Raw genomic sequence first — 23,571 nt, forward strand, 5'->3', positions numbered from 1 at the left:
ACTTGCTTGACCTGTGACTTGCTTGATCTGTGTGTCATAATTAAAGAGACAAATTCCACAAGTTGATACAACTAATAAACTCACATCTACACCTTCTTATGCAATATCTAATGAGCAATAAAATTTCCTAAGTTTTGTTTTGTATTAGGTTTAGACCACAACTGGTAAAGTACAGCAAACAGATTAAATGGTAGATTATTGCAAGTCTTACAGACAGGTACAACCTGAAAAACCTGGTCTAACTCTTCCACCCAGCCCAAAGATTTTCGGTGGGTGTGTATAAGGGAATAAAAAGACAGGTTCTGTTCCCGAAATTATCCATTTCAGAACAGCTCTCACAGACTTCACAAAGGAACAAGTGAGTTATCTTTTTAAATGCATTTAACTGCATGTCCTCTATAGCTTGTCATTATTAATGTGCAACGTGTCTTGATGATGCTACATTCATAATTAAGCAATTAACAACTGATGGAATTGATATGACAATCTATAGATTTACAAATCTGGAGAATGTTTGCAATGACTGGTCATAAACTCATCCTTATGCATTTGCTCTGTTCTTAGCTTCTTCAAAGCTCGCAAGATGGCTTTTTTGCAGAAACTTTTCCAGCAAAGTAATGAGGAAAAGGTAAGTTAAAACATTTCCTTTAATATGATCAGTTAAAAGGATAAATTTTAGGTCTGCTGTAGGTGATGACTAACCTCGATATGCCTCAAAAGAAACTTGTCAATACTTATTTGTACGTGCAATATGTTTTATCTCAGGGTTTTAAAGCTGCTCCTGCTGTTGAGACAGGATACCTTGGAACAGTCAAGGCTGATCCAAACTTCAATGCCCAGAATGATGCTGCAAAATTAAAGAAAGCCATTGAGACCAAAGGTAAAGTAGAGATATCCTGGTAAAAGCAAAGTGCTCCCATGTTCATGATACTGGCGTTGAGATCAAGTAAAAAAATCAAGTAAAAACTGCAAATGAATGGAACACTTCATATTTCTTGTGATGCATGTATGGAAGAGTAAGGACACACCCCACCAATTATGTCACACCAGGAAGAAAGCTAATACACTTTTACCCAACACAGCTCTCTTTGGACTTGTATTATTATGTGTATAGCTTTATTGCCCTTATTTGCCTTTGATTATACACCAGGAATTAAGTACAAGTGCCCATTGTACCAAGATCCATCAAGCTTACTCTGTAGTATGATCATAAATGGCTGCTCATGTGATAAACAGATGTGATTTGACCTGTTTTCCTCTCATGAAGGTGTGGATGAAGCCACTATTGTAGAGGTTCTAGCAAAGAGGAGCAATGCACAAAGACAACAGATCAAAGCAGCTTATCAGCAGAGTGCAGGAAAAGTAAGTATATTCACATCCTTCAACATTTTTTTTCTTTTTTATCTATTGGCTAAATAAAAATGTAATATTTAGCATTTGTTTGACTCCAGTTATGTTTTGCGTTCTTACATTTTTCTACATGGTCTAATGAAAGTTCGAATAATTTTCTCTTTAACAATCTTTTTTATGGACCTTTGAATTTGACATTGTGGGACAATAGAGATGAATAAACCTGGCTTTCTTGATTGAGGGTTTTTTTTTCTTTTTCAACCCTTAAACTTGGCCTATGAAACAATACAGATGAGTGAGCCATTTGTCTATTTGTCCAAGTCTAATTCAAGTTTAAATAACACAGATGAGAAATTATTTTCTTGTTTATAAAATTTTGTTTTGCTTTAATAGCTTTTGTTTTATCATTATTCCTCAGCCTCTGGCAGATGATTTGAAAAAGGCTCTGAAGTCAGATTTTGAGGAGGTGGTCCTGGCTTTGCTGATGACACCGCCTGAGTATGATGCTTTTGAAATGAAAAGAGCTATGAAGGTACAACTTACTGCTCTTATTGCAATATATATATATATATATATATATATATATATATATATATATATATATATATATATATATATATATATATATATATATTATTATTATTATTATTATTATTATTATTATTATTATTTATTTATTTTTTTATGTAGTTTTTATTCAGAGACTTACTGTACAATAAATACTTGAAGAATAAATACTTAAATCTCAATACTAATACTAAAACTAAATTGATAATCAGAATCTTGGGACAAATGAGAAAGTCCTAAGTGAAATTCTGGGGACCAGATCAAACAAGGAGATTACAGCATTGAAGAATACTTTCAAAGAAGGTAACAAGAATGACTGACAAAAACATGTTCTTCCTTAAAGCAGATGTACTGTATGTGTGTGCTGCTAACCATTTTCTGTTGTGTAGTCTATGGAGAGATGCTGGAGGAAGATATTAAATGTGAAGTTAAAGGAGATCTTGAGACTACCCTAGTTGCCCTTTGCAAGGTACAAAAGTATCGTAAAAATTCAGTGTAATTTTTGTTATAGCACAAGAAAATAAAATGTTCTGTGTATTGATAATGACATAGTACTTTGTCAATATCTCATAACTTCAGGCTACCAGGAGTGAAGACCGTAACATTGACGATGGAGTGGCTAAGAGTGATGCAAAGGTAAAAATTCTTTACTTACACTATGGCCAGTGAAGTATGTAAGCTATATAGTCAGCTGATATATAGTCAATAGTTGTACACTTGCCATTATTAATAATACTGAAATTGCAAGATGGTACCATTTACAGTAGCTTGAAAAACAAAAAACCGCAGAATAACGAAAATAGCATGAGCATGTTGCCATGAACGGCGGTCCATTAAACAGTTTACAGTCAATGCTTGGCCAATGCTTGACCAGTCATAATCAAGTTCTGCTGACAGCCATGCAATAGCATTATAAATAGAAACAAACCATGTAAATGCTTTGACTTTGCTATGCTGTTGCTTTAGGCTCTATTTGAGGCAGGAGAGAATCGGATTGGCACTGTTTGCTCTGTTCTGATTGACATTCTCACAAACAGGAGTGAAGCTCAGTTGTGCAAAAGTAAGTTGAAGAATATGATTCTCATCAGAGATAGTTGATTCCATTAATAGTTGATGCCATACTGGTGTACTTCAGCTCATTTTCTGAGGCAATAACAGTGTTTTTTAAAATCTACAGTTTTGCAATATTATGGCCAATTGAGCAAAGACGGTTTGGCCAAAGATCTGGAGGGTGAGCTACATGGAAGCTTTGAAGACTGCTTGATGACCTTGGGTAAATATTCAGTACAAGCCTTCACTTTAGTCTGTGCATATCTCTATGGGTGTGTGAAAGAGTAGTTGCTTTTGTGTTAAATGCTTCAGTGGCCATTTAAATGAAGGCAGCTCCATAAAAACCTGTTCAAAAGACAGTTCAAAAGCAGGTTTTTCCAGCTTTGTGTTTTACGGGTGGTTTCATTCTCACACAAATACTTCTTAACCAGATTAAATACAAATAATCCAAGAGTAACTAAATGGAAAAAAAGTTATTAGAAAAGCTATTCTTACTGTCTTTCTCTTGTTATAGTGAAGTCTGCTTGGAACAAACCTGCCTACTTTGCAGAAAAACTTCACCTGGCTATGAAGGTAAAGCTGCAGAGGAATTCATGGAATGTATTCCATTGGATCCTTTTTGTTTCTTACAGATTCTCTGTACTTCTTATCTGGTCTGAGGGCCAAAGATGCTGGAACCCTTTTGTATTTCTGGAGATTTTCAAATTATTATTTTTCTCCCCTGAAGTGCGTCCATCAGGGCTTCCTACTCTTGTTGGCAAAAAACATTACTTTGTCTAACTCTAGATGTCACTATTATAAGCAAATTTACGCTTTGACAGATAACTCAAAGAATTGGTCAGATTTTAGTCAGATAAAGTTTAAAGTTGGAATGCATTTTCTTTGGTACAAGTGCTAACATATAGGCTAATATTATTAACAAATGGCAAAACAACAAAAATGGCTGCCAATCAGAATTCAGAAGGCAAGAACTTCAATTGTGAAAAAGTGACCATCATGAAATTTGGAACATATGAGCAGGGATTCAGGGATAGGCTGTATGCATTTTTTTTATTAACAAAAAGGGGGCACTATAATAAATGAATTTACATTTTTGCTTATATTTCAGGAGCTGTGTGGACTAAAGGCTAATTTCAAACTAGACTAAACTCTGAATCTTATGGCTTTTTTGCGCAAAAAAAAAAAAAAATGTCCTTCTCAAATTCCTCCTTAGCTGTTTATCTATTAATGTGACTCAGATTATTGCTACTCTATGAATAATTGACATATTGTATCTTTAATATGGTCTTGCTTTATAGGGACTGGGAACCAACACTGACACACTGACTAGAATCATTGTGAGTCGTTCAGAAATTGACCTGCTGAAAATCATTCAAGAGTACAAAAGGATGTATGGCAAAACCCTTCAGGAGGCCATTCTGGTGAGTCTCTGCAATTCATAATGGGTGATCTGAAAAGCTTATGAATTAAATTTCATATTCTTAGAGCCATCCAATTTAAAACCAGCATGTCTGAATGAAAAGTGGCTTTCTGTGTTTGGTTTTACAGAAGGAAACAAGTGGAGATTATGAAAAGATCCTGCTGGCTCTCTGTGGCACTCAATAAACACATCAGTTACTTGATTACAGGGGCGTGTGCATGACCCATGTAAACACTTAATCTCCTCAGGGTGTGGCTCTTCAGGAGTGTTTCATTAAAACTCTTTTTGCAACTCATTGTTTAATTGTTTTCTTTGGGTGTTGCTAGGGTCAGAAGATATAAGGGGAGAAGAAGTAACCCCTCAGATGTCTCTGATCTACATGTGGATTTTAAGACATTTTAAGGCAATAAAATGATAACTCTTCCCCTCCTAAAGCTGATATTTGACCGATAGTCTTTTCATTTTCATCTGTGTCAGTAAAGAAAGTAAACATACACTCTAAAGAAAAATGGTGCTATATAGCACCAAAAATGGTTCTTTGGCTCGTAATCATAGCGGAACCTTTTTTGGTGCTATATAGCACCTATCTTTAAAGGTGCTATATGGCACCTTGTCGTATGGTGCTATATAGAACCATAAGAGGTGCCATATAGCACCAGCAGTGGTTCTTTGGCTCGTTATGATAGGGGAACCTTTTCTGGTGCTATATAGCACCTATTCTTATAGTTTTCTAGCACATTTGTCAAATTAGAGGTGCCATATATTGTTTTTTGAGCTAGCAGGGCCCGTTATCATGCCAGGTACTACTGTAGATGAGTCAATATGCTTCTAAATTACACTTTTATGAACGATAATTAATAATTTCTTACCAAATCATGACTTCAAAGATTCAAAATCATGTACTAAATGCTTACTGAAAAACAAAATACATTACACTTTCAAAACCTTTTAATTTATTTCTTTCAGCAGCAAATAAACTCACATTATACTCCCCTTTTATACAAAATAATGCAACAAGCTTGAAATATGTACATTTTTGAAGACAATAGTCCTGTTTTTACATACTGAGTTATGCTCTGAAGTCCTGCAGTTTCTTTTTTGTCCTTCGGGATTTCAAAAAAAATATAGAAACTGGAACTTAAACCATAAGAAAGGGAGCAAGAGAGAGTATTGACTCCAAAAGTCTACTCACAGATTGAGTTGTACACTCATTTTACAGTGACAGGAAGTCCGACTGCATCCTTCAATTTCAAAACAACATACTTCAAAAAGGTCAGTGTCTTTTTCAGTCCTTTAGGGCACTGGATTGGATTCGATTCCAAACGCAAAATATACACACAGGAGGAGGCCCAGTGCCATCAAGATGTCCTCACTCTACTCTGTGATTAACTGGCCATCCAACGTGAACAAAATGTGGTCATACTGCATGAGATGATCCTCCTGCAGGCTTTAGGCACTATCTTAGGTGTTGGGACAACAGGAGGGCTGGTCTGAGCATGGCCCTGGAGAAGAGGGGATAATAGCATTAACCATCTTCACATATTTATTTGAAAGGCAAACCTTATAAGCTAAATTATAACAAAATGTGCAATAAGTACTTCGTGCTTTGATTAGATTGTGCTTCACACACTGTAGTCACCTGTTCATGGCTCACCTCAATGTCAAACAGCAACCCCAGGTCCACCTTGAACAGTGCAGGCAAGAGGAGAACAGCTGCTTCCAACTGTAGGCCTTTCAACAAAATAACATCATTAGGTTAACATAACACGGGGGATGCTTTTACCCAATACTTTTTTGTTTTGCTTTTTAAACATTCATTACTGTGTGTAAAGCCCAAAGTATACTTCGTATTTTATGCGTATGCTTTTTCTGAACTCAAAACAAATTAAGATCTTTTTGATGAAGTCTGAGAGGTTTCTGTTCCTCCAATGATGAGGGTGAGTAATTAATGACAGAATTTTCATTTTTGGGTAAACTAATCCTTTAAAGGTGATTACCCTTGCACAAATCAAAGCAATTCTCAAACAACACAACTGGATATTCATACAACTTCACATTTGTACGAGACACACACTAGAGCTGCAGGATTCTGGATGAAATGAGAATCATGATATTTTGGTTTCAAATAGAGATCGCAATTCTCCCACGATTCTAAATAGACAACTAAAAATAACATTTATTTTACTAGTTCTAGCAAAATATTAATAGCTGGACTCTAATTGCCGGAAAATGTTTAATTTGAATGAATTATTTTTAAAAAATGGTTTTGAATATATTAATGGCTCATTAATAAATACTTGTTTCACTACTGGATGAATCAGGGTTTAACCTTATCCAATCTATTGAATGAATGATTCAATGACAATGTCACTGGTTGCCACCTAGTGGCTTAACAAGGTAATTTATATACAACAGTTATTTGAAGCACCATGTTAGTTTCGATTTTCTCTATTTTGATCACTATCTGATGTCCAGTGTTTATATCCTAACTGTAAACTTTTGTCTTATTACTTATGTGATAATTTTAATATTTGTGAAAGAAATCAAATAACCAAATCCTTGAATAACTACAGTGTGGTTCAAAACTGCTGTTTCTGGATCAGTGGCAGCATGAACACCGAATGTTCCGGTAGGATTTTTGTCAAAGGTTTAACAGACGCAGGCGAATCATTGTCATTAATAAAGTAGGATCGCGTGGGTGTTTGAATCGAGATTGCGACCTTTCTACGATAAATTGTGCAGCTCTAACATATACATACAAAGTAAATCAAAGGGGTTTCGGACAAGCCAGGTTGATGATGTATGTCATACCTAGAAGCAGGGCACAAGCTGATGTAACTGAAGTAAGTTGATTCAAAACTTTAACTCCCTCAATGTCAGCAGATGGTTCATGAAGTTCTCCCCCTCCTTCCAAATAATGAACATCGCCATGGTGAGCTGCTCCTCAATCATCTGTCTGGTTATCCTAATAGTAAACATAAAAAAAAAACAAATTCGGTCACCTTTTGCTAGCATAACTACAAAATACACAAATTTAGACTTATTTTTCTGAAAATAAACCAAAATAGAATATTCTTACGTTCAACTCAGAAAGTACTCCTTGATGAGGTCTTCAGGACTTTCTCTCAGGTGAATGTTTTCAGCCTGTGATAAAGCAATTGTGATTAATTTTCTTAATTAAAAAAAAAAGCACAATAATCTGTAATAGGAAATCAAATTTTTGCAGATATGCAATAGCAAAGGACAAGAAAAAGAAAATAATTCATATTAATGACTGGCCAAATTTGCAATTAATATATTTATGGACAATACCAGCAACACTTGTGGCGTTGAGGGATCAAACAAATAAATAAATAAATAAATAAATAAATAAATACAAAGGAGCTAAAAAAAAATCAATTCTTTATTTTTCCAATGCGTTTCAGCACACAGGCCTTCGTCAGTGCTAAAATACTACAGATTTGCAATTAAGAAATGCATCTGAATCAGTCATTGGTTTCATTTAAAATTATGAATTTATAATATATAATTATAAGTCTGAAAATAAGACATGCATCAATTAATAAATTAGCTTTACACCCTAATATATTTAATCATTCTTGATTAAAGGGATATTTCACGAAAAATGAAAGCTAGCTGTTAATTTACTTACCATCAGGCCAACCAAGTTGACTTTTTTTCTTCAGTAGAACAGTAAAGATTTTTAGCTGGAACTGTGATTAATTTAATGTCAATGGCTACTGTCAAAAAAAAAAAAAAAAATTAATACAAAACAACAAGAAAAAAAGTCGCATGCATTTGAGATGGCATAAGAGGGAGTTGATGAATGTTTTGGAATGGATAATTCTTAGTCTAAAGTTTGTTAATGAGGATGACATTCAAGTCAATAGACCACATTAGATGGATTTTATTCAAACATGTCAAACATTGGTAATTCATATTATCTATTAACAATTATAGCCGTTTTTATAGAAATTACTTACCATGTAAAGTTATTGCAAAGTGTCCTTAGTCGTCAAACATTGAGGAGCTTTAGATCCTAAAAGGGAGAGGGGAATCAGTGTTTATAAATGGAAAAAAAAAAAACTTGTTTGCTGCAGTACAAGTAATTAATTAGTAGTGTAAATACTCAGCCATTTCATTCTACTAAAAAAAAACACCTCGCGCTAGTCAAATGAAGTAACGTTAAGCCTTAAATATGTCTTTACTCACACACTTTATTCGTCATTTTGGTCGAACAAATCAGAGCTAACGTGAAAAAAGGACAACTAAAAGAACTGACAAACATTACTTTAAAAACCTAAACTCAATAATTGTAATGCGAGGATCCCCTCAGCCTCGACTCGAGCGTCTCTCCCGCTCCCCACGCACTTCCTGCCCGCATCATTTCAAATAGCACGCGCTGCTTACACGGTAAAGGAGACGTTTCTTTTAAAAATTATTTAGAGACATATTTACATGGTCCAAACACTACAACAATACATTTCTATAGAATAAAACAAGTAATGCAACATCTTGTATAGAATAGAAATATTCAATTAGCGCTAACCTTTATAACGTTACTGCAGGCCGCGAAAATTCAAAAATTCGGTTAGTTACGATTTCGTTAGTATTCATGTTCACAAACAACGCTAATTAACTCTAAACCGCTAAAACACATGTTCAACCTTTGCATTTTCGAGTATATTAATTAAAACATTTCCAACCTACCTTATTTCATCCGAGTCCAGGGGAAAGAAAATGGCGGCCGAGCAGAAAACTCCAGAAAGTCTCGTGAGTCATGACGTCAGAAAAAAAAACCGTCTGTCACGGGGTCCTTAAAGAGAAATTATCCTTTGGCTGAAAGTGAGATATTTGAGCAGTTGAGTGTAGCCTACTATAATATTGAGAGCAATTCGCAGAAAGACGAAGTAATCAGACTCAAATAGTTATAGCAATCCAATTTACACCCATATTCACTAACAGTGTAGAGGGGCTTGGGGACAAAAAGGTTGAGAACCAGGTTATGTTTAGAAAATACACTGTAATTTAATGTTGTTTTTAATCCTTTCCCCAACTAAACTAAGAGAATAAGAGAGTTAGAGAACCTTTAAAGAACTATACAGAGGCTTAACAGGTTCTTTGTATGGCAGTGGTGCTATATAGCACCTTAACCACAGCAAGGAACCGCTGAAGAACCACTGAAGAACCGCTGAAGAACCATACAGGTGCTTTACTGGTTCTTTATAAGGTAGCGGTGCTATATAGCACCTTAACCACCCCAAAGAACCGCTGAAGAACCGCTGAAGAACCATTTTTTTTTAGAGTGTAGGGTGAACTGATATGTTTTACTAATCATTTTCCTAGACAGGTTAGTTTACTGAAGGCTCCCAGGAAAATAAGCTTATTAAATTTATTTATATGTGAAAATTCATTATTAACCTAGTATATTGAAACGACTTTGTTAAAGGTGCCCAAGAATGTTCTTTCACAAGATGTAATATAAGTCTAAGGTGTCCCCTGAATGTGTCTGTGAAGTTTCAGCTCAAAATACCCCATAGATTTTTTTTAATAAATTTTTTTAACTGCCTATTTTGGGGCATCATTAACTGTACACTGATTTTGGCAGCCTTTAAATGGCATGCTCCCTGCCACACGAGCTCTCGACTATATTACAGTGCATTTACAAAGTTCACACAACTAATATAACCCTCAAATGGATCTTTACAAGATGTTGGTCATGCATGCTGTATGCATGCTTCGAATTATGTGAGTATAGTATTTATTTTGATGTTTACGTTTGATTTTGAATGAGTTTGAGGCTATGCTCTTTGGCTAATGGCTAATTCTACACTGTTGGAGAGATTTATAAAGAATGAAGTTGTGTTTATGCATTATACAGTCTGCAAGTGTTTAAAAATGAAAATAGCGATGGCTCTCTTGTCTCCATGAATACAGTAAGAAACGATGGTAACTTTAACCACATTTAACAGTACATTAGCAACATGCTAACGAAACATTTAGAAAGACAATTTACAAATATCACTAAAATTATCATGATATCATGGATCATGTCAGTTATTATCGCTCCATCTGCCATTTTTCGCTGTTGTTCTTGCTGGCTTACCTTGTCTGATGATTCAGCTGTGCACAGATCCAGACGTTAATACTGTCTTTCCTTGTCTAATGCCTTGAACATGGGCTGGCATATATTCAAATATTGGGGTCGTACATATTAATGATCCCGACTGTTACGTAACAGTCGGTGTTATGTTGAGATCCGCGTGTTTTCCAGAAGTCTTTTAAACAAATGAGATTTATATAAGAAGGAGGAAGCAATGGGGTTTGAAACTCAATGTATGTCATTTCCATGTACTGAACTCTTGTTATTCAACTATATATATATATATATATATATATATATATATATATATATATATATATATATATATATATATATATATAATAGCTGCATGATTTTAGATAAATTGAGAATCACATTTTTTTTGCAAACAGATCATGATTCTGAACCGACAACTAAACAAAATAACATGAATTTTACTAGAGCTTCTGACAAAATATTAATTGCTGCAGCCTACTTAAAAATATGTAATTAACGTGTGAATTAATTATTATTTAAAAATGTTTATGAATGATTCATAAATACTTAAATTGTTTCATTGTGGGATAATCATTTTTGAACGAACCTCTTGAATGAATGATTCAGTGAAAAATACATTTTTAACAGTCACTTGTCCCCACCTTGTGGCGTAAAGGTCATTGCACACTGAGTCCGAAATTCGCATGCGAAACTTTCGCACGTTAAAAAATAAATTCGACCTCACGTTAAGTCAATCGCATTTGCACACTGCCTCCGAAACTTTCGTCCGTCAAAAAAATATTCGGATCAGGTTCGATTTTCTGCGTTTTTCGCATCCGTGGCACGCATTTTGAGAGACGTTTTGACAATTCAGAGCCACCGTACGCGAATGCAAAAATCCAGAATGCCATCTGACTAGTTGATCCACGTCGTCTACAGCACAAAACAGCAGCACTGAATGACTAACAACGTGAGGAATACAAAGAGACCGAATATAAAGACAGATTGTGCCAGTAGTAAAGCATCAAACAGAGCCACTGACATTCTGAAGTAAACTTTGAAACGCTCGGATAATCCCGCAGCTCCTTGATGAGGTGAATTCTCCTTTCTCTCTATGCAATCTCGGGATTGAATAGACCCAATATTTTCTCTTTCTTTTTCTCTAGGAGACAACTAAAATTGTGTTCACTGCTTGAAGACTTCATTTTGTATTGTTTTGCGATTTGTTTTGCGATTTTTTCGCAACGCATTCATTATTACGCATCGGACTCAGTGTGCAAGGTCTCGGTGCGTGACGAATTTTTAGGATTGCGAATACGAAAAAACGCAACCGCAGTAAAGATATTTTGCGGTTTGATATTCAGATTTCTTTTGGCTATAAATACGCAGTGCGCTGTCATAGACATGCAAATAATACCAAATATCGTTCTCCATGATTTGTGAATTAAGGTGACGCTGTCCTATGGGCCGAAATCAGTTTTTTTTTTCATAGCGACTCTTAATTTTATAATGGCTATAGCTCCAAATGTTGGACACTTAGAGGAATGAAACTGGTGTCATCTTCACCAGCTTGATCTGTGAATTTTTTCACAGCAAAGCTCTTGTCCGTAAACCCCTTGGTAAGACCGCCAGTAAGGAATGTGAAATAAAGGCGTTCTTCATGTTTAACGTCTATTACCAATGAACAGGCAGACTGCTGGAATAAAATAACATTGTTTTAGGTCGAGCTCGATTTGTGAAAACTTTCACAAGAGCATTTTATCTCGTGGTCGTGTTTCTCTTTGCTCTGCCCCCCGTTTTTTGTATAATATGATATATATATATATATATATATATATATATATATATATATATATATATATATATATATATATAATATATATATAATATATATAATTGACCTTGTACAGATAATGTACATCACTATTCTCATCTGTGAAAACTTTCACAGTTCAGTACGGGTCAGCTGACCCATCCCAGGGTCACTAACATCGCTATTCTGATCTGTGAAAACTTTCACAATTGAGTTTTGGTCAGCTGACCCTTCCCCGGGTCACTAACATCGCTATTCTGATCTGTGAAAACTTTCACAATTGAGTTTTGGTCAGCTGACCCTTCCCCGGGTCACTAACATCGCTATTCTGATCTGTGAAAACTTTCACAGTTCAGTACGGGTCAGCTGACCCATCCCAGGGTCACTAGCATCACTATTCTGACCTGTGAAAACTTTCACAGTTCAGTACGGGTCAGCTGACCATTCCCTGGGTCACTAATATCGTTATTCTGATCTGTGAAAACTTTCACAGTTGAGTTTTGGTCAGCTGACCCTTCCCTGGGTCATGTACATCACTATTCTGATCTGTGAAAACTTTCACAGTTCAGTACGGGTCAGCTGACCCATCCCAGGGTCACTAGAATCACTTTTCTGATCTGTGAAAACTTTCACAGTTGAGTTTGGTCATCTGACCCTTCCCTGGGTCATGTACATCACTATTCTGACCTGTTAAAACTTTCACAGTTCAGTACGGGTCAGCTGACCCTTCCCTGGGTCATGTACATAACTTTTCTGGCCTGTTACAACTTTCACAGTTCAGTACGGGTCAGCTGACCCATCCCTGGGTCACTAGCATCACTATTCTGACCTGTGAAAACTTTCACAGTTCAGTATGGGTCAGCTGACCCATCCCTGGGTCACTAGCATCACTATTCTGACCTGTGAAAACTTTCACAGTTCAGTACGGGTCAGCTGACCCATCCCTGGGTCATTAATATCGCTATTCTGATCTGTGAAAACTTTCACAGTTCAGTACGGGTCAGCTGACCCATCCCTGGGTCATTAATATCGCTATTCTGATCTGTGAAAACTTTCACAGTTCAGTACGGGTCAGCTGACCCTTCCCTGGGTCATTAATATCGCTATTCTGATCTGTGAAAACTTTCACAGTTCAGTACGGGTCAGCTGACCCATCCCTGGGTCATTAATATCGCTATTCTGATCTGTGAAAACTTTCACAGTTCAGTACGGGTCAGCTGACCCTTCCCTGGGTCATTAATATCGCTATTCTGATCTGTGAAAACTTTCACAGTTCAGTACGGGTCAGCTGACCCATCCCTGGGTCATTAATATCGCTATTCTGATCTGTGAAAACTTTCACAGTTCAGTACGGGTCAGCTGACCCATCCCTGGGTCATTAATATCGCTATTCTGATCTGTGAAAACTTTCACAGTTCGGTACGGGTCAGCTGACCCATCCCTGGGTCATTAATATCGCTATTCTGATCTGTGAAAACTTTCACAGTTCGGTACGGGTCAGCTGACCCATCCCTGGGTCACTAGCATCACTATTCTGATCTGTGAAAACTTTCACAGTTCAGTACGGGTCAGCTGACCCTTCCCTGGGTCATGTACATCGCTATTCTGATCTGTGAAAACTTTCACAGTTCAGAAAAGTGATGCTAGTGACCCAGGGAAGGGTCAGCTGACCCGTACTGAACTGTGAAAGTTTTCACAGATCAGAAAAGTAATGCTAGTGACCCAGGGAAGGGTCAGCTGACCCGTACTGAACTGTGAAAGTTTTCACAGATCAGAAAAGTGATGCTAGTGACCCTGGGATGGGTCAGCTGACCTGTACTGAACTGTGAAAGTTTTCACAGATCAGAAAAGTGATGCTAGTGACCCTGGGATGGGTCAGCTGACCCGTATTGAACTGTGAAAGTTTTCACAGGTCAGAATAGTGATGTACATGACCCAGGGAAGGGTCAGCTGACCCGCACTGAACTGTGAAAGTTTTCACAGATCAGAATAGCGATGTTAGTGACCCTGGGATGGGTCAGCTGACCCGTACTGAACTGTGAAAGTTTCAAAAATGAGAATAGTGATGTACATTATCTGTACAAGGTCATTTATATAATATATATATATATATCATATTATACAAAAAATGGGGGGCAGAGCAAAGAGAAACACGACCACGAGATAAAATGCTATTGTGAAAGTTTTCACAAATCGAGCTCGACCTAAAACAATGTTATTTTATTCCAGCAGTCTGCCTGTTCATTGGTAATAGACGTTAAACATGAAGAAAGCCTTTATTTCACATTCCTTACTGGCGGTCTTACCAAGGGGTTTACGGACAAGAGCTTTGCTGTGAAAAAATTCACAGATTAAGCTGGTGAAGATGACACCAGTTTCATTCCTCTAAGTGTCCAACATTTGGAGCTATAGCCATTATAAAATTAAGAGTCGCTACGAAAAAAAAACCCTGATTTCAGCCCAAAGGACAGCGTCACCTTAATTCACAAATCATGGAGAACGATATTCGGTATTATTTGCATGTCTATGACAGCGCACTGCGTATTTATAGCCAAAAGAAATCTGAATATCAAACCGCAAACTATCTTTACTGTGGTAAAAAACCACCCATGCGAAAATTTCGGACTCAGTGTGCAAAGGCCTTAACAATGCAATCGATACTACTATTTGAAGTGCCACGTTCTTTCAAAAGGTGATTTTCTCTAATTATGGTGTTATCGCTAGATATCGTAGATATTAGTGTTTATATCCAAACTATAAACTTTCATCCCAGTACTTCTGTGATCATTTGAATATTTGTAACACAGAAATAATGATACTGTGTGGCTCTACCCATTAAAGAGCAACTTTCATGTGCAATTTACTATGGAGCTGATTTATTATTTAGTTCACCCAATAATGAAAATTCTGTCATTAATTACTCACCCTCATTCCATTCCAAACCCGTAAGACCTTCTCCATCTTCAGAACACAAATGAAGATCTTTTTGAGGTATATGGACATTGTCCATAGACAGCGATTTAACCACCACTTTCAAGGTCCAGAAAGGTACTAAAGACATCTTTAAAACAGTCAATGTGACTGCAGTGGTTCAATTTTAATTTTATGATGCGATGAGAATACATTTTGTGCGCAAAAACAAAACAAAAATAATAACTCTTCCAGGTTATACATCAGAATGCTGACTCATTATTGGCCAGCTCCTGCGTCAGCATCACATGCAAGCGTCATGCTGCTCACGTGTGCATCTTTGGCCAATACCGAGCCGGCATTTGGACGTAAACACGAAAGCCTTCACTGTGCTTACTGTAGCAACTACGACAGGGAAGAGAAGATATTGATGAATAAAGCTGTTATTTTTGTTTTGTTTTTGCACACAAAAAGTAATCTTGTCACTTCATAACATTAAGGTTGAACCACTGCAGTCACGTCAACTGTTTTAACAATGTCTATACCTTTCTGGACCTTGAAAGTGTTGATTGTATTGCTGTCTGGACGAGTCATACCTATTATATTTCATCAAAAATATCGCTATATAAATAAAGGTGACGACTTTTGAAACATTATTAATGTAAAATATACTAAAAAGAATAAATTAAAAATAAATACAAATAAGTATGCAGTTTGCAGCAAGCAAATGTTTTCAGGAAGTAGCCTACATTTATTATGATCTGTCCAACATTGTTTAATATAATAATGCCATGAATGGAAGTTAGGCATTATGCAGTGTTCCCAGTGTTTCTTGTTTGCTGTAGGCCTACTAGTGCACAGTGCACCTGTAGAAACTGATAGGACTGTAATTGGAGATGATGTGCCACAGGCAACAGATGCAGTGCAGCCATCGCAGTGGAATAGTGCTCACACAGTCAAACTAGGTCCTTTAGGAACTTTTTTTTCCAATCATTTGACAGTCCAGTCTGTTGTAGATGATGTCAAATCGCTTTTTAATGAGAACTTCTCAATGAGGAGTTTCATCAGAGCAATATTTCTGCATGAAGCAGAGATCATAACCATCTGAAGATGACACCAACAGTACTTTTTTCATATGCAATTTTTCTTGGGATTGGACTCCACTGTGTTCAGACGAGACTATACACAAACCGCTGGGCGGTTAAAATAACTGGAGGTCCTGATGCTGCTGATCTTATTGCAGACAAATATGGATTTGTGAATATGGGCCAGGTAAGTACACTGTAAATTATTTTGCCAGTTAAATGTTTCATGTGGCAACATCTTGTATGTATGCTATTATGTTATTATGTCTTCATGTTTTCTGTATGATCACAGAATTGCAACTGCAACTTTTCAACACAAAATGATCCTATGATACAGTCATGGTCACACATATGATAATAACATGGTACTTTGTTATATATTATGCTGCTGAATTACCATATTCATGTACCATGTAATCGTCATGCTATTCAAGTTAAGTCAATCTTGACTTATTGTCATTGAAATTGAAATATGTTGTTTTACCAGGTGCAGTTACTGCCAGGATAAAACTTCATAGACAAACTAATATTTTTATTACACTAACTATGTAAACAAACTCTTGTTCCTTGTTCCTTTTTCTTTCAAATTAGTATTTCAGTATTACCAAACCCATGTCTCTGGGTCACTGGCTCTTGTATAATAAATGTGTTTAACCATGCAAGACGAGCTCCTAACCCTGATGGCATCTTATACCCTAAAAGACAGGAAAAGGGTGTGCATATTAATGCACTTGAAATGGACAATATAATTTAATACTGTACACTTGCCCCATGCACAGACCACTGTAAATATAAAATACACTACTGTTCAAAAACATTTTTTTTTTTAAAGAAATGAATACATTTATTTGACAGGGATGCATTAAATTGCTCAAATAATGACAATAAAGAAAAGTTTTTAACATTACAAAATATTTCTATTTCTAATAAATGTATCATGGTTTACACAAAAAATTTTAAGCAGCACAACTGATTTCAACACTGATAATTACAAGTAATGTTTCTTAAGCAATGAAGTAGAATATTAGAATGATTTCTAAAGGATCATGTGACACTGGAGACTGGAGTAATGATGCATCATATATATCAGAGAATATATCAAAACAGAAAACATGTATTTTAAATTGAAATAATATTTCACTATATTATTGTGTTTATTATATGCTTGACCAAATAAATGCAGCCTTGAGCAAAAAAAAAAAACTTTCAAAAACATTACAAAAAATTAGTTTCGAAGATGCTGTCAGCAGAACTAAACTTGGAATATTCATTTAATATTACTTTAAGGCCATTTTGAATCCCAGTGGTTTGTTGTGCAATGCCTTGTGGGATTTCTTTGGCACACAGTCACTATTTAGTTTATTTTGCTTTGTGTCATTGAGCATGTCTTCAGTGTTAACATGAAAGAAACTGACTTCCCACACTCAGTCAATGAAATGTGTAACTGCCGTCTACTGTGGGGCTGTTTAGTTCTGGGTAAATCTGGTATGGCTTCGGCCAACATCATAATGTCAAGACACAGGGTGTCAAAGAGTAATCAGCAGCCAAAGTTTAAGCTCAGCTGAATCGTGCACTGGTAGCTCAGGTTGCCTCTGATGGTAAGTCTATCAGCAGTGTAGAATAACCCCTTTGTTGTTTCATAGGCATACGTCAGGGGTGGATACATAATTGATATCTCTGTCAGTCAAACCTGAGCAGCGGCTAACACAATCTTCTTCCCCTTGTGCCACTTCAGATAGGTGGGCTAGTGGACCATTACCAGTTCCAGCACAGTGGAACCATCAAAAGGTCCAGTATTAATAGCAAAGGGAACCACAGTCTCATTGCCATGGACACCAAGGTACAAAGATCATATACCTTCAGTCACAGAGACACCATTGAATAGTTAATAAGTTAGACTACACCACCCTATAAACACCACACACACTTACCAAAACAGATTAAGACAGCGGTACACCAATCGCCACGGATGCATTAAACTTGACAAAAACTAAATGAGACAATGATAATTACTCTTAATGAATATTTCATTTAATTCACTCTGGTTTGTGAAGCATGTTATATATGCAGTAGAACATCATAAATATATTCTGATGCCAAAGGTGGAGTGGATCCAACAACAGATGGTTCAGAAGAGAGTAAAGAGAACCGACACAATGGACCAAACCCACGTGACCAGCTTCAATGACCCCAAATGGGACAGCATGTGGTATATTGTTAGTATGCAACACATTACAATCAGCAATTTTATATTCAGATAAAAGTAGTTGTTAAATTATGTTCAAAGTTGATACATCGTAATGAAATGCCCATTGCATACTGTACTTTTAAAAAGAATAAAATAAATGAAAATATTTTGACCCAGTTAAGTACAGTAGTCAACATTTGAAGTGGATCAAAACCTTTCATCAAAGTTGTCCGAAAATCTTCTTCTTAGGACAGCTTAGTTCTTAGGACAACTTTGATTAAGTTTTTTGATCCACTTCAAATGTTGAATACTGTAGGGCTTTAGTATATCTTTATATGTAATTGAATTACTTCTATTGTCTTTGAAATTTGGGCAGTAAGTACTGTCAAATGTTTTGACAAGCATTTGTGGTTAACTAAAATATACTTTAAAGGTGCCCTAGAATTAAAAATTGAATTTACCTCGGCATAGTTGAATAACAAGAGTTCAGTACATGGAAATGACATACAGTGAGTCTCAAACTCCATTGTTTCCTCCTTGTATAAATCTCATTTGTTTAAAAGACCTCAGAAAAACAGGCGAATCTCAACATAACACCGTTACATAACAGTCGGTGTGTACGCCCCCAATATTTGCATATGCCAGCTCATGTTCACCGCATTACACAAGCGAAAAATGGCAGATGGAGCGATAATAACTGACATGATCCATGATAACATGATATTTTTAGTGATATTTGTAAACTGTCTTTCTAAATGTTTCGTTAGCATGTTGCTAATGTACTGTTAAATATGGTTAATGTTACCATTGTTTATTACTGTATTCACAGAGACAAGAGCCATCACTATTTTAATTTTTAAACACTTGCAGTCTGTATAATTCATAAACACAACTTCATTCTTTATAAATCTCTCCAACAGTGTAGCATTAGCCGTTAGCCATGGAGCACAGCTTCAAACTCATTCAGAATCAAATGTAAACATCCAAATAAATACAATACTCACATAATCCGATGTATGCATGCAGCATGCATGACGAACACTTTGTAAAGATCCATTTTGAGGGTTATATTAGCTGTGTGAACTTTGTTTATGCTGTTCAAGGCAAGCGCGAGCTCCGTGGGCGGAGAGCACGAGAATTTAAAGGGGCCGCAGCATGAATCGCCGCATTACTAATTATGCCTCAAAATAGGCAGTTAAAAAAATTAATTTAAAAAAAATCTATGGGGTATTTTGAACTGAAACTTCACAGACACATTCAGGGGACACCTTAGACTTATATTACATCTTGTAAAAAAACATTCGATGGCACCTTTAATGTAATTTCTATTGAAACTTTGGTCACACTTTAAATTAGGGTCCAATTCTAACTATTAACTAACTATTAACTATGAATTTTGCCTCAATAAACTCCTAATTACTGCTTACTAATAGTAAGGTAGTTGGGTATTGGGTAGGAATTGGGTAGAATATGGTCATGCAAAATAAGGCATTAATATGCCCTTTATAAGTACTTATAAACAGCCTGTCATGATCACTAGTGAGAGTGCCCTAGTCAGCCACTAGAGGGCACTCCATTCCGGACTCTTGTTTTCACCCCTTGGACTACATTACCCATACTCACTCCTGGACTCATTATCCCACTCATTGCACTCAGCTGTTTTGTGTTTCATCATTAGTGTTTGTCTATTTATACCTGGTTTGTTTCTGCTCTGGTCATGGTGTCTTCATTCATGTTTCCTGAGTCTCTTTTTGGTTTGCTTTATGTTTTGTTCCTGTTATTATTTTGTTTGGACTGCCTCCCTGGATTTTGGACTATTGACTGGTTTTTGGATTATGTTTCTGGATTTCCCTAATAAATACCTGCAATTGGACCTACCCTGTTTGTCTTTGTGTGTGCCGTGACACAGCCTATATCCTAGTAATATGCATGCTAATAAGCAACTATTTAATAGTTAGAATTGGACCCTAAAGTGTTACCGAAACTTGTATTAAACATATTTGTAATTACACATGTGTAATGATTAATTTGCAATGTACATTTAAAACACATTTAGGCTAAGTATATTTACTAAATTTGCATTAGTATGTTACTTATTGAAACATTCTTTTAAAATGTACTTTAAAGTAAAATGTTTTATTTGGCATTATTACAAAGAGTACTTTCTAAATGTTAAGTGTTTTATCATGAAAGTGTACTCTCTTTAAGTACACTTAAGTGGCCCTTTATTTTATTAATATTACATGATCTGCATGTATGTTTTTTTTAAATATACTTTTAAGATTTGAAGTGCACTACAAGTACACAGTCAATATTTCACAGTTTAAAGGATTGTATTGATAATCTTAGACATACTGATAAAAACATACTAAAACGTGTTCTATTTTCCTACTGTTCTATAGCACTGTGATCACAACTGCTTGACCGACATGAACATTCAGGCCGCCTGGCGCAGGGGCTACACTGGAAAAGGTGTTGTGGTCTCCATACTGGATGATGGTATAGAAATACAGCATCCAGACCTAAAACAAAACTATGTAAGTGCTGTGACATCTTAAAATGATCTGAAACAAATAAATTGGTCACACTTTAAATTAAGTGCCTTTAAAGACAAAAATATCAAAAAAGAAAAAACTTTTTTTTTTTTTTTTCTTCTCCAGTCTGCCTATTTCCTATTTTCATCTTTGTTATTTTGGTTAAATAAAAAGACAGCGCATTTAGATCCTCTTTTTCTCTTCTTTGCCTGACCGGCAGTAATAAACAGTTGTTATTAATGTGTTATTATATCTTTATAAGGATGCACGAGCCAGCTATGATGTTAATGGGAATGATCCTGATCCAACACCACGTTATGATGCCACCAATGAAAACAAGTCAGTCCATTTCCACTGCTATCCAGCAGTCTCACTTCTCTCAGTCTCCACACATTTTGATTTTAAGTACAATTTCAAATACAATGCTCCAGACAAATATGAGGTTTTCCATTTCTTTGTGATTTCACTAAAGACATGGAACAAGATGCGCTGGTGTGGTGGCTGCATCTGCAAACAATTCCCTCTGCATTGTCGGAATTGCCTACAATGCAAAAATTGGTGGTGAGTTATCAGAAGTTTATGTTTATGTGTGCATATGTATGTCTCTATCAGCTATGTTTGCTACACTCTAAAGTACTGCCTATTATGCATTAGGCAACAATAAACATTTAGTATTAAAGTATGAAATGTGGTATTCAAAACAAAGCCTATGTTATTGATATTTATGGAGCTTTCCTATTTCCTCCTGTAGGTGTGCGTATGTTGGATGGCGATATGACTGATATGGTGGAAGCCCAATCACTGAGTCTGAGGCAGCAGTATATTGATATCTACAGCTCTAGCTGGGGTCCAGATGATGATGGCAGAACAGTAGACGGCCCCGGCCCTCTTGCCCGGCTCGCTCTGGAGAGTGGCATACGCAAAGTAAGTGTCTCTTTGTTTGTCTATGTACATTTTTGGGCAGAGTTTGAGTTAAGACAACACTAAAAAATGTTAACTTCGACCAACTTAAAAAACAATTAAAAATATAATAATTTGTTGGTTTGGTTCGAACTTTAAATTTGACTTAATATTCATCAAAAATACTTCTTAGTCAATGTCTTTAATCAAAGTAAATAAACTAAATTAAAATTTACTTACTGAATAAAGACAACTTTGAAAGACGTTTATGTTTATCGAGATGTTTTTTTTTTTTTTTAAATATGCAACAGATTTTATGTACTAAAAAGAAACAAAACAAACCCAATCATTTTTTTCTTTTTCAAAAATGTGCTGTTAGACAAACTGGACAGAGCAGGTTTAGAGCTGCAAACCATAATTTTCAATTAGAGCAATAAAAAATTCTCAAAATCTCTTGTCAAACTAAAATATGTAAATTACATTTGTATGAATTCGAAATAAAAGATATACATTGTACTTAATGTCAGCTTGCTTATTTTGCTCAAGATAAGGATTTATAAAGTCCACATGTCATAAAAACAAGAAACTTGAACAAGAAATGCTTTTGGGAAATGCACCCCTGTGTGGATGAATCTGATGGTTTAAGCCAGGGGTGTCAAACTCAGTTCTTGGGCTGCGTTCCAGTTCATTTTTATGCCTTTCCCTTGCTAACGTTGCTCAGTCTCGTTGACTCGGATGTACGTCATTGGTTACGTTGCATGAGTGCCCACTACTAGCGGAACCCGTGCAATGGATTGAATTGGGACATCCTAAGCCCTTGATCACTTGGAATCTACTATGGAGTTGATTTATTATTTACATTTTTATTTACGAATCTGTTTAATGCAGCATTCTAAAGGGATAACTTATAGGTGTGTTTGGGTTCTTTTAGATATTTAAAAATAATAATTAATATATCATAGAGTTTTTTTCTGATGGGGTAAATTAAACGTGATATGCAATGACGTCACAATCGTGTTGCATTGTTGTATATGGAACTGCCTGAAGTGTACATATGAAGTAGATTCGCTCCCTCGATCAAAATCAGGGGAGCGAGCGTCTGTCCATATAAACTTTCCTCATCCACTTCACTAAGTGGAACACACCTCAAAATGGTGGCAGGGATTCCCCCAAGGCAAAGTGCTTAGGGAAGTTTGCAAGTGCATGTTTAAAAGTGGAGTGGAACGCAGCCCTGGAAGACCAGCAGAGTTATCTCCAACCCTAATTAAACACACCTGAACCAGCTAATCAAGGTCTTCGGGATTACTAGTTTGACACATGTGCTTTTAAGCCTATACTTTTTTCTTTATTTTTAGAGTTACTGTACAATTTTTCCCTCATTCTGTGAAATATAGGACTGAATTAAAATAATGAATTAGTACAATTTGGCCAAAATTCAACAAAAATGAGCAAACTAATGAATAAAGTGTGACCACTGATTAATAAAAAAGTGGGAAAAAAAGGTGAAATGAACATGCAATTTATTTATGTGACTTTTTTTGTTCAAAATTAACTACATTTAAATAATGAGTCAATTCATCATCAATCCTTCTTCCAAAACATAAGTGTAAAATATTTTAGACATATCGGGATGGTTTTCGCAGGAAATTGCATACATACATCTCTCGCTCTTTGC

The 23,571-nt window shown here is 36.0% G+C and overlaps 2 protein-coding genes and 1 long non-coding RNA gene across 4 annotated transcripts in view; 2 read left to right on the forward strand and 1 right to left on the reverse strand.

The window, feature by feature from the left end:
- Positions 1 to 324: 324 nt before the first annotated feature.
- Positions 325 to 4,649, forward strand: LOC137033879 (annexin A1-like). The gene is made up of 13 exons (XM_067406305.1): positions 325 to 358; positions 565 to 628; positions 766 to 880; positions 1,268 to 1,362; positions 1,769 to 1,882; positions 2,130 to 2,220; positions 2,307 to 2,386; positions 2,497 to 2,553; positions 2,884 to 2,977; positions 3,095 to 3,190; positions 3,482 to 3,540; positions 4,266 to 4,388; positions 4,516 to 4,649. The coding sequence occupies exons 2-13, from the start codon at positions 584 to 586 to the stop codon at positions 4,570 to 4,572; spliced, it is 1,026 nt and encodes a 341-aa protein (XP_067262406.1). The 5' UTR covers positions 325 to 358; positions 565 to 583; the 3' UTR covers positions 4,573 to 4,649.
- A 359-nt stretch (positions 4,650 to 5,008) lies between these two features.
- Positions 5,009 to 9,681, reverse strand: LOC137034400 (uncharacterized). 2 transcript variants are annotated; one of them, XR_010896939.1, is made up of 7 exons: positions 9,098 to 9,681; positions 8,371 to 8,426; positions 8,040 to 8,127; positions 7,467 to 7,531; positions 7,199 to 7,352; positions 6,042 to 6,118; positions 5,009 to 5,889 (listed from the first exon to the last, which is right to left on the reverse strand). It is a non-coding gene; the product is annotated as an uncharacterized lncRNA (long non-coding RNA). The 2 variants fall into 2 exon arrangements; XR_010896940.1 differs by having other exon boundaries at positions 6,027 to 6,118.
- Positions 9,682 to 16,299: 6,618 nt separating this feature from the next.
- Positions 16,300 to 23,571, forward strand: part of pcsk5a (proprotein convertase subtilisin/kexin type 5a) — a 49,133-nt gene continuing 41,861 nt past the window's right edge. The window contains exons 1-7 of the mRNA XM_067406547.1: positions 16,300 to 16,461; positions 18,010 to 18,114; positions 18,377 to 18,490; positions 20,865 to 20,999; positions 21,259 to 21,335; positions 21,469 to 21,557; positions 21,748 to 21,920. Coding sequence (XP_067262648.1) covers positions 16,300 to 16,461; positions 18,010 to 18,114; positions 18,377 to 18,490; positions 20,865 to 20,999; positions 21,259 to 21,335; positions 21,469 to 21,557; positions 21,748 to 21,920 — 855 coding nt within the window. The remainder of the gene's footprint in view (positions 16,462 to 18,009; positions 18,115 to 18,376; positions 18,491 to 20,864; positions 21,000 to 21,258; positions 21,336 to 21,468; positions 21,558 to 21,747; positions 21,921 to 23,571) is intronic.

This window comes from Chanodichthys erythropterus, chromosome 13 (assembly GCF_024489055.1).
Source record: "Chanodichthys erythropterus isolate Z2021 chromosome 13, ASM2448905v1, whole genome shotgun sequence".
Lineage (NCBI taxonomy): Eukaryota > Metazoa > Chordata > Actinopteri > Cypriniformes > Xenocyprididae > Chanodichthys > Chanodichthys erythropterus.